We start from the raw sequence: 12,280 nt of genomic DNA on the forward strand, positions 1-12,280 counted from the left end.
GAAAAGAATCAGAGTGAACCTTTGGTGGAAAGGCGGACAACCGAAGCCTCCCAATGGTTCAGCCCCAAAATTTTATTTCTCAAGTTAAAACTCATTTATATTAGCTGGAATTCATCAATAGCAAACTTCTCAAGTTATTACATTTATGCTAGAGTCGCTAGTTAAATAAGTTACTCCAATTCTCGAGTTTGCTGGTATGTGAGTACCTAATTTAGTTTTCTTGAGTGTGTTTTACACTTGTTATGTTGAGGTAGGGAGAGTTTCGATCCATCTGAAATGGATCAAGGTTCCACCGTCTAATCAAAAGTAACTGTACGGACTGTTCCGACCCTGTTTTTAACGGCGTTCGCGTATTTTGGGTATTTTGAGACCTATGTATGGGGACATTCCTATTTTTTAGAGTGGGTTGGTTTTTTGGTAGTGGCCTTTAGGCTGTAACGAGGGTTCAAGTCTCATGTCGCAAGTGAAGCGAATTGGCTCCGACTAGTCGCGCGTGTTAATTGCCGGTCTCTCTTTCCTAATGTGCAGCGCCTCTAGTGAAAAAAACTTGATGCTGCTGGACGCCTGGTCGATTAGTTCCCATTTAAACTCAGACTTACCACTCTCACTAACACACTGCCTTATATGCTGTCCATCTGGGGTATCCTCTTTTTGGTGTTCATCAATCCTTGTGGTGAAATGTCGGACCGTCTGGCCAACATAGATGGATTTGCACCCACAACATTCAAGTCTGTACACCACTTTTGATTTCAGTTCACTGGAAAAGGAGGATTTTAGAGAGGGCATACAAGTTTTCATTTTCCTCGTCGTGAATATTATCAGCGCATTGGTGATATCGCGCACTTTTTTTGCTAATGTCTGATTGTGATTCCCCCCTAAATTGGACCATCAAGATGGGTGGTGAATCACTGCTATAGTCACAGGGCTTCTTTTTCTCAGCCAAGTTCTTTTTGCTTTTGCACTCCCTGATAAAATTTTCAAGGGCATGGGATGCAACCCGCGACAGCCAACTTTCCGGATATTGGTTATCCAACCACTGCTCCCGGTTGATTTTCATAGCTTTATCATATTCTTCCCATGTTGACGTACTGCGGAAAACCCGGTGAACAGTTCCTTTAATCACGCTTCTCTTGTACTGAAGGGGGGCGCAGCTTCTAAAAATTAGTATGCTACCTGTATCTGTTGGTTTTTGATACCAACCACAGCTAATTTTCCTGCTTTTGTCAATACTTATTTCTAAATCCAAAAATGCCAATTTTTCGTTTGTGTTTGGTGTCTCTATTGTGAACTGTAAATTTGGATGTAGTAAGTTTGCAGCCCGTAGCACTTTTTCAGGATCACCCTTCACTGTTCTCACTATATTGTCAATGTAACGGAGAAAAAACTTAGCTTGCTGCAATGACTTCTTTTTCTCTCTTATTGCGATGCATTTTCTACAGTACCAGACGGTTTCACTTATATTTCGATACTCATCATCTGATATATCACCGCATTTTATGTGAAACCAGTTCAAACAGCATTCACATTCTACACCTTTTGACCTGTACGTGAATTTCTTATTGCACTCGGGACATATTCGGTTAAGATCTTTCTCGGGCAAAAATATTTCGGGAACATCCCTCGATAGTGCAGTTTCGTACTGCTTCAGCCAAAGATTCGCTAAAGTAACGGCAAGAGATACCCCCATTGCCAAACCATCTTTCTGAACGTACCTCAAGAATTTAACTCGTTGATAATCATGCATAATCACGGACTAATTTCCGAGTTTGTTTTTTAAAGTCCAAATCAAGATTGGAGGTGGGAGTACAACTGTGCTCATTGGTTTGCAGGCCACGAGGAATAAACTTCACGTGACACAAAGCAACACAAATAACACAAGTTAAACTCACCCTCTCCGTTGAAGCCTCCTCGTCAGTCGGATCAACAGTTTCCTTGTTCTGTTCACAGGTCTTCTTTTCTCCGCCCTCCTTCTCGATTGAGATTTCATTTTCGTGTTTGAACGTAGTTTGGACAAAACAGCTGGCAGGTTGTCTTGTTGTTCGAACACAATCCGCAAAGACTTTAGCTCCAGCTGGACGTCCTGGTGCAGTGCTTGAAATTCGTTGACCAGCTCCGTTCTTCTCTTCCTCTTTGACAAGTTTAGAAGTAGGGAGCTGACACTAAGGCTGTAGTTCCAGAATCAAAAAAATTCTGGCTAAAACAGAAAATTTTTGAAATAACTTACATTTTAGCATGCAAATTAGCGACAAAACGAAATTGTGAAAACGCAAAAGCTAAAATTTCTCAGCAATTTGTGACAAAATGTTTAAAATTGTTACATAATAGTTGTTGCATAATTTCAGTATAATTTGTAAAGTTTTGATTGGTTGAATTTTGAAAATTTTGGAATAATGTTATGTCTGACACTTTTTATGATCTTTGATCATTTTGTACAGATAGTTTAGAATTTTTAAAACCTGAAGATGCATAAAAATGTGCGTAAACGTTTGTTTGAATTTACAATTATAACGCATTCTCACAAGAGATAGTGTCCCTGACTCTTGATCCAATGGTTATAGGGCCTATTTTTCTTTAACCTCATATGTGACTTAAGTAGGCGACTGTTACATATATTGTTATGTTGAGTTAGGGAGAGTTTTTAGGTTGATCTATCTGAAATGGATCAAAGGTCCATTGTCTAATAAAAAGTAACTATACATAAGGTTCCGACCCTGTTTTTAACAGCGTTCGTGTATTTTGCGTATTTCGAGACCTAAGTATGGGGCCGTTCTTTTTTTCTAGAGTGGAGGGATTTTTTGGTAGTGGCATTTAAGCTGTAACGAGGGTTTTAGTCTCATGTCGCAAGTGAACCGAATTGGCTCCGACCGCTTGAGGTAGAAAACACAAGAGATAGTGTCCCTGACTCTTGAGCCAATGGTTATAGGGCCTATTTGTCTTTAACCTCATATGTGACTTAAGTAGGTGACTTACATAATCGACAACTCCATTAGCGCTATTGTAGAGGAAGGACTACTAAGATAAATCAACATTACGACGAGGCATTTAATGCTGATATATGACTTCATTTATAAAATGATACAGCTTGCTGATGTATATGGATTTTTCTAACGCTGGTATGGCCCTATCCAGCTTGTGCACTTTCCGTTACTAAAGGGCCACTTTTGTAATTTATTTTTTTTTCTAGAGTGATTATACTTTCTCTCGTGATATTTGAAAAATTATTTTAGAGCAAAAATACATGAACCAGTCTAAACGGATAGCGAGTGGATTAGGCAGAGGAGGTGGTCATCAGGGTTAGTTATAGCTTATTATTTTTCAAAAAATGGTTGCGAAATGATGTTTTGTGAAGTAAAAGTTACATCAAACGTTCTTCATCAAATATTTGAGAAAGAGGAATTAAATGAAAATAGAGCATATAGCAGGAGCGATGAGCACTGAGCAGAGGTATTAAAAGAGTCTTGAATTTAAAAAAAAGTCCAACAATTTTTTTTGCCATGAATGTTTCGTGTACGAATGCAGCCTTCCGACTTGAAGGGATATTCTGCTTCAATAAAATACCGCCCTTGATTCCTCAGGGCTTGCTTTATAATATTACAAAATATTACAGGGCTTGTTTTATAATCTCAGCTCCGTAGACGGCTGCGCCTTGAGCATCAGAAGCTAGGGGCTGAGAAAGGTATCTTCATCAACTAAATCCATATGCTAGTCAGTATTTTGATCTTCTGAATCGACCTCCACAGTTATAGGGTTACAAAAGAAGTGTGGGTTAATTGTACTAAGGGCGGGGCTATTGAGTATAATGTTAATCCTACAAGTTGTGCCTATCAATATCCCATATGACTAGCGTTAAACTGTCGTGTGGCTGAGTGTGGCAAACAGCTGAAGTTTGTTTTATGCGGGCGTTCAAATTCGAATGGCGATAGATTTTCTTTCCAGATCCTGCTACATATCTCAGGCTACAGCTTTCTCACCGCGATAAGCATGTTTAACCGGGTACTTGATTTTTTTCCGTAAACAAAGATCGCAAGGTTTCGCAGATATTTCAGCTTGCTTCATATAAAGTTCAGAATCGAAGAACAAATCTTCCATTCAGCGCATCTGGTGTAGAGGTAACACACCGACATGAGAAGACAAAGGATTAAGTTTCGAATCTATCCGTCATGTTTTTGGAAGTAGGAATTTCTCTGCTTTTTCGCACTATCGCGATGAGCAAGCGTTTTCAATTTGGAACTTAGACTTATTCTTTTAAACAACTTGTCCATTAAAATCGCTAAATTGTTTTCTCAAATATGCAATTGCATCAACCAACAGACAAATTTTGACCTTGTTTGCATTTCAAATACCGGTTCTATTTACTCTAGACAGCTTGCTAGTCAATTTTTGTTCTCGCTCAATTTTGATTTTTGTTGCGGTTTGAATGCCGATTTTTTTTCAGTTCACTGAAAAACGTGATCAACTTCTAATTTCGCAAATGGAAATCAATCAGATTTCCCATCGAAATAAAAATTTTATCTATTGATCCAGTTTTCTCAAATTGGGGTTATTTCATCAAAAAGTGTCAATCATAACTTGTTCTGCAAATTCAAAGAGTTTTAAGGCCATCTAGGTCGAACAAAAAAGTCTTTTTTTTTTTCAATTTCCTTGCGTTCATACTCTTTTCCAACTGTCAGTTGCCTATGTTTGTTATTTATTAGGCGTCCGTAGTTAGCGCGCGAGACTCATAATCTCTAGGTCGCGGTTTGAATCCAACACGTAGCCGAATTTTTATTAATTCGACGGTTTTTTTCTACTTTTTTTTATTGCTTTTTATACATCAGCTTTTTTCGTGTTCTTGTTAGTGTTTGAGAAGCGCAAGTAGTATATGTCGGGGCAGTTCAGCCGGGTGCTGACCCCCATGTATTAACATTGGCTATAGAGTATCCGGTCAGCACCCTATGTATTAACATAGGCTATAGATTTCCCAATGTATTAAGATAGGGAATAGGTTTCCCAATGTATTAAGATAGTAGGTTTCAGATGGTAAGTTTCGGAAAAATTTTTGGCGCCTGAATTTTTTGAGTTCGATTTTGCCGATACTTGCGTTTCTTAGCTAGCTTCTACGGTTTAGATGTTTTGATTTTTGTTTTATAAGTTTGGTTCAACGAGAAAACTATCTAAAGCTATACTGAAACCTAACGAAACTTCGTGAAAAAAATCATGTTTTTAAAAAAAATTTTGGTTTTTGTGTGAAAATGTCTAGTTTTTTCGCAAAAATTTTGGCGCGCATTATCTAATCGTTAATTAGTGTAGATTGTAGAATGAAGGGTTCTTAATTAGTTTTTTGGTACATGGTAAGTCAATGGTAATTGTTAAAAATTTCAAAAGACTATAAGTTTTGCTGTAATTCGATCTTATTTTATTGGATAATCTTATTTTCTATCTACCTGAAACTATGCTGAAAACTACTGAAACATTGAAAAAAGTGAAGGTTTTTGGAAAAAATTGCAAAAATTTAAAATTTTGGAAAAAATTGCAGAAATCTCATAGTTTTGTTAATTTTTTTGTTACTTATGATCTAATTGAAAAAACTATTCATGTACAGAGTTTAAAATTGAGCTCAAACTGTATTTTTAACGGTATCATGTTGAGACAATAATAAAAAAATTTGAATAAATTTTTGGATTTTTCCAAAATTTTCACGCAAAATATTGAAATACGATAATTTTTAGCATTATTTGAGTAACAAAGCGGGTTATATAATGCTCTCAACATTAACAAGAAAGCTCATAAAAGCTGAATCGAAAGTGAAACTTGCGGAAGATAGTGAAAATAACCGTAATTTTTCAGAAAGTAAAGTAAAAATTATTCAAATCTGTCTAAAATGTTCCATTTTCAATCTTCTATTTGGATAATTAACTGATTTTTTGTCCAATTCAGGGAGAATTGAAATAGGACTCTCAATACAAATGAACATTAAGAGCTATATTCCATAAAATTTCTAGATTTTTGCTCAATGATTAACCCAAATGTGTACAAAAATTACAAATTCTGAGAAGTTATTCACCTTAATAGTACAGAATTTCAGATCAATGATGAAAAATGAACTGTTAATTGCTAAAACTGACTAAAAATGAGATAAGTTTTTCTTAAAAAATTAATCGATATTGGCTCAAATTCAACAAAATTTTCTTCATAACTGATGATTATCTCTGTGTTGCTTCTGCAACTTGATTTTCACGATTTTCCATGGAAATGTTCTAATCTTAAAGGTTATTCTTACTTTCTGCTTTTTACATGTTTTCGCTATTGAACACACTTTGCAAGAAAATTTAGTCAGAACTGCAGAATTTAGGGGGAAAATAGTATCAATCGAACGAACAATTTGCTGGCAGAGATGAAATTAGAACTGATACCGTCTGATTATTTTGTTAAAAATTGTAAATTTATTCCTCAAAGTTCCCTTGTTAAGTACTACAGTAAACTATTTAAGCAAAAATACAATTTTTGGGATCAATAATTATAACTTTTCTGGAAAAATAGTCAATTTTTCATGATTTTCCGTAGTAATGCTCTGTTTTAAGATTATTCTTGCTTTCTGCTTAATGCATGTTTTCGCTATTGAACACACTTTGCAAGAAAATTTAGTCAGAACTGGAGAATTTAGGAAGAAAATAGTATCAATTGAATGAACAATTTGCTGGCAAAGATGGAATTAGTACTGATACCGTCTGATTATTACGATAAAAATTGTAAATGTCTTCCTCAAGGTTCCCTTGTTCAGTTGCTGCAGTAAACTATTTAAGCAAAAATACAATTTTTGGGCCAATAACTATCACTTTTCTTGCAAAATAAATATTAAATAGCTTTTTATTCTTAATTTATGAGGGAAGATTTCTCAAAAATATCCAAGTGAGAAAGATTCGGTGCTGGTTAAAACATTCAAAAATATCTGTAAAAATTGAGAATATAAATGTGTTTTTTCAATTTAAGAACGAAGTAGGAGCAGCTCTATTAGTTATAATCTGAAAACCTCCGGAAATACGCAAGGGAACCTAGATATTAATATCTACAATATTCAAAAACTTCTAAAAGAGCGCGTCTCACAAAAATGATTTAGCAAAGGAAATCAAGGTGAAAACTGGAAAAATTTGGTTATTTTCGGATTTTTATTAAGCAAAAAAACTATATAGTAAAAAAATTCTGAAATGTAGATCTTGAAAGCAATTTTTTGATTTATGCTTCATGTATCTTCTTCCAAAAGATGTCGGATTTAGTTTACTTTACTGAAATTATCCTCAAAACATCTGATTTTTCATAAAAAGTTACCTTATATATCAAATGATAACAAACTTTTCTAATGAACTACACATAAATATAAATCTTTGACACCTTTTATGTCGGAGTTTTCTCAAACTATGGTTTATAAGCGAAATTTTAGTAAAATTAACTCAAAACTCCTATTGAAATAAATTTTCTCATATTCTCAGTTTCTGCTTCAACTTCTATCTATCAAATTAATCCAATTTGAACAAAATTTTATTTGAAAAAGGAACTTTTGATGGAAAAATGTATCGTTTCAACGAACGTTCAATAATCTGAAGCTGAATTAATACCATGAATCCTTTGCTAAACGTCTTTAAATGATTTTCTCAACTTGATAATTTTTTATTGCTGTTTCAAATCTGATTTTCTATAAAATGAATTTTGGGTTGAGAATGATGTATATTATCATCTTGAAATTTTCAAAGGTTAGCACAAACATATATTTTTTCATATTTTCCAAGTCAGTTATCAATTTTATACTGAAATCGTCAAAAAAGCAGTAGAAAACTATTATTCTTAATAAATAAACCGCCCATCTTTGCTTAGTAACGCACTACTCTATGAACACTTTTACAATAACTAAACAGGGAAAACTTTAAAATGTCAACTAGGCACAACATTTCAATTATTCGATGTTTTATAAATATTCAGTTCTTTTACAAAATTTCACTAAATACTCAAACAATCATTAGCATATGTTATTCACTTTTACTACAAAGTTCTCACAACAGAATCTCCGCAAGCATGCAACCAATGGAGATTTTACTCTAGATAAAAGATTTTCGGATCGATTTCCATTGAAATGTTCACGAAAATTTGAACTCGATTGTTGCTGGTTTTATCATCAATCAGAACCTTTGAATATGACAGATCAAGAATAGTGATGAAAACACTGTATATTTTTTCAAATTTTTTGTATAGACTTTTCAGATTCAGTAAAATTTATATTCAAAGTATTTTCTCCTAGTTTTTTTTAAATTAAAAACGTGAATAATTTACCTTCTCTTGGAGTCTGTTTTGAGATTGTTGAGCACATAATTTAACATTATGTTGACAATGCTTCTTCTTGATATGATTAAAGAGTTCCTCGCTGCTTTATTTATAAAAGTTACAATTGGAACACTTTAAAACGCCACAGTTCTTACGAAGGCTTGATGCGTCTTTACGTGTGTATTCTCTGCCACATTCAAGACATGCAACTCTTTCGTTTCTTTTCAGTGACGGCATCTCAATAAGTAGAAAAAGAAAAATGGGAGATTCAGAATGTCCCAAATTTTTAGAAAAGAAAAGTTGAATAGCCTCAAAAAATGAATAAAAAAAGCAAATTTCATAACCAATTGTTTTTAAGGTGAAAGAAAATCAGAATGGATTTGCTATTTAGCCTAGCTGAACTAAAATTTATCCAATCCAACCATGGAGTTTTCAAAAGTTTTGCTATCAACCAATCAGAATCGGATTTCAATGGTCATGGAATTTTCAATAAATTTTATGACAACCAATCAAAACTGATTTCTACTTTTCATGGGTTTTTCAACGATTTTGATATCAAACAATCAGAATTGAATTTTTTTCTTTGGTAATACTGTTTGTTGGAAATCAACCAATCAGAATTCAGCATTTTCTAAAAGTGATCTGTTTATCATTTTTTAAAAGCTTTTATCATTATTTGAAAAATGTCTATCAAAAAACATTTGAACTTCCTCGAGTCACTCTACATCCCACTTAATTTTCTCATTGATGAAATAGATGTTGACTTTTACTTTTTTAACAATTTTTTGGACGTTTATGATGTCCAAAATAGAGTTCTCCGACTAAGTAAAGGTCTGTTAAGGGAAACTTACTCGATCAAAGAGTTTACTTTTGATCCACATATTTCGTATCAAAGCTTCAAAATTACGACTGAGTTACACCTCACAAGGAAAGAACTTTTGTTTATTCTCGAGAATTTGAAATTAATCAAAAAGTCGTACGATAATATATCAAAACCTTTTTTATCCCCTATCCAATACCCAAATTGGTAAAAACTCCCCAGCAAAGTTCTTTCTTCCTTCATTTCTTTTAGGATTTTCAATGTTCAAATTCCTGCTTGATTCGGTTTAGAATCAGATTTCCAGAGATTTGAAAAATTCAACAAATTTGAGATATCCTCTCATATTTACATATAAATCAAAGAACTTGACTATCTACTCAGAAAACAACAATTTCTAATTGGTTACATACAAAAAGTTCAATTAACATCATGAAAAAATTTGTGGAAATGCTACCTGTTCGCTATTCTTTTGTTACTTATATCAGCAATTTTTCTTATTTTCACTGCAACCAACTTTTGGTCATTTATTTTTGCAATTGATTTTGTGTATATTTTTACTTATTACGAAGATTTAATTCCTTAAAATTTTCTCTGATTGGATACGACAACTTGAACAAAAATGAACATTTCTGTGATTGGAAACGACAATATCCAAAATGGAGCTTCGTTTCCGATTGGACACGACTTTTATCTGATAATGCCATAAAAGGAAGCTGAAATCTGAGTGGACACGACTACAATCCAAATAAGAAAAATCAATTCTGATTGGTCAAACCCACACATTCGAGTTGAAGGTACCCCTAACTCCTACTTAAAAATCATTTTATTTTCAACCTAATTACCGTCAACTACCTCCTCTCTCAGCTCTAAATACCTTAATTTCAACTTGTCTTCCGTCAACTACCCCTCTCTCAGCTCTTTCTTGTTCTTACTCTTTAACTTAATTTATTGCCCAGAGTGATCTTTTCAGTGCAAATAAGCAATCTCATGGCTGCTCGAACGGAATTTATTTTTTTAAGGATATTGTAAGGATTACAGACAGCCAACGAATAATGGTCAGCCTCTCAACGCACATCTGAACACATGGCCGCTCGAACGGAAGTGTTTTTTTAAGGATATTGTAAGGATTAGAGACGGCCAACGAATAATGGTCAGCCTCTGAACGCACATATGAACACATGGCTGCTCGAACGGAAGTTATTTTTTTTTTAGGATATTGTAAGGATTAGAGACGGCCAACGATTAATGGTCAGCCTCTGAACGCACATATGAACACATGACTGCTCGAACGGAAGTTAATTTTTTAGGATATTGTAAGGATTAGAGACAGCCAACGAATAATGGTCAGCCTCTGAACGCACATATGAACACATGGCTGCTCGAACGGAAGTTTTTTTCTAGGATATTGTAAGGATGAGAGACGGTCAACGAATAATGGTCAGCCTCTGAACGCACAATTGAACACATGACTGCTCGAACGGAAGTTATTTTTCTAGGATTTTGTAAGGATTAGAGACGGCCAACGATTAATGGTCAGCCTCTGAACGCACATATGAACACATGGCTGCTCGAACGGAAGTTATATTTTTTAGGATATTGTAAGGATTAGAGACGGCCAACGAATAATGGTCAGCCTCTGAACGCACATTTGAACACATGGCTGCTGGAATGGAAGTTATTTTTTTCGGATATTGTAAGGATTAGAGACGGCCAACGAATAATGGTCAGCCTCTGAAAGCACATATGAACACATGGCTGCTCGAACGGAAGTTATTTTTTTAGGATATTTTAAGGATGAGAGACGGCCAACGAATAATGGTCAGCCTCTGAACGCACATATGAACTATGGCTGCTCGAACGGAAGTTATTTTTTTAGGATATTGTAAGGATTAAAGACGGCCAACGAATAATGGTCAGCCCCTGAACGCACATATGAACACATGGCTGCTCGAACGGAAGTTATTTTTTTTAGGATTTTGTAAGGATTAGAGACGGCCAACGAATAATGGTCGGCCTTTGAACGCACATATGAACACATGGCTGCTCGAACGGAAGTTATTTTTTTTAGGATATTGTAAGGATTATAGACGGCCAACGAATAATGGTCAGCCTCTGAAAGCACATATGAACACATAGCTGCTCGAACGGAAGTTATATTTGTTAGGATATTGTAAGGATTAGAGACGGTCAACGAATAATGGTCAGCCTCTGAACGCACATTTGAACACATGGCTGCTGGAATTGAAGTTATTTTTTTTCGTATATTGTAAGGATTAGAGACGGCCAACGAATAATGGTCAGCCTCTGAAAGCACATATGAACACATGGCTGCTCGAATGTAAGTTATTTTTTTTAGGATATTGTAAGGCTTAGAGACGGCTAAAGAATAATGGTCAGCCTCTGAACGCACATTTGAACACATGGATGCTCGAATGGAAGTTATTTTTTTAGGATATTTTAAGGATGAGAGACGGCCAAAGAATAATGGTCAGCCTCTGAACGCACATATGAACACATGGCTGCTCGAACGGAAGTTATTTTTTTAGGATATTGTAAGGATTAAAGACGGCCAACGAATAATGGTCAGCCTCTGAACGCACATATGAACACATGGCTGCTCGAACGGAAGTTATTTTTTTAGGATATTGTAAGGATTAGAGACGGTCAACGATTAATGGTCAGCCTCTGAACGCACATATGAACACATGACTGCTCGAACGGAAGTTATTTTTTTTAGGATATTGTAAGGATTAGAGACGGCCAACGAATAATGGTCAGACTCTGAACGCACATATGAACACTTGGCTGCTCGAACGGAAGTTATTTTTTTCTAGGAAATTGTAAGGATTAGAGACGGCCAACTTATAATGGTCAGCCTCTGAAAGCACATATGAACACATAGCTGCTCGAACGGAAGTTATATTTGTTAGGATATTGTAAGGATTAGAGACGGTCAACGAATAATGGTCAGCCTCTGAACGCACATTTGAACACATGGCTGCTGGAATTGAAGTTATTTTTTTTCGGATATTGTAAGGATTAGAGACGGCCAACGAATAATGGTCAGCCTCTGAAAGCACATTTGAACACATGGCTGCTCGAACGTAAGTTATTTTTTTTAGGATATTGTAAGGCTTAGAGACGGCTAAAGAATAATGGTCAGCCTCT

General features: G+C 35.1%; 2 protein-coding genes across 5 annotated transcripts in view; both read left to right on the top strand.

Annotated features, from left to right (window-relative positions):
• Nucleotides 1-12,280, top strand: part of LOC134850884 (polyadenylate-binding protein-interacting protein 1-like) — a 174,949-nt gene that overhangs the window by 109,424 nt on the left and 53,245 nt on the right. For both annotated transcript variants that reach the window (XM_063866648.1, XM_063866649.1), the window contains exon 2: nt 3,225-3,293. In XM_063866648.1, coding sequence (XP_063722718.1) covers nt 3,239-3,293 — 55 coding nt within the window. In that variant the 5' untranslated portion in view covers nt 3,225-3,238. The remainder of the gene's footprint in view (nt 1-3,224; nt 3,294-12,280) is intronic.
• The window catches only part of LOC134850886 (uncharacterized), a 201,917-nt gene that overhangs the window by 109,421 nt on the left and 80,216 nt on the right, over nt 1-12,280 (top strand). The gene's annotated exons all lie outside the window — the stretch shown is intronic.

Source organism: Symsagittifera roscoffensis, chromosome 7 (genome assembly GCF_963678635.1).
Source record: "Symsagittifera roscoffensis chromosome 7, txSymRosc1.1, whole genome shotgun sequence".
In the NCBI taxonomy this organism is placed as follows: Eukaryota; Metazoa; Xenacoelomorpha; order Acoela; family Convolutidae; genus Symsagittifera; species Symsagittifera roscoffensis.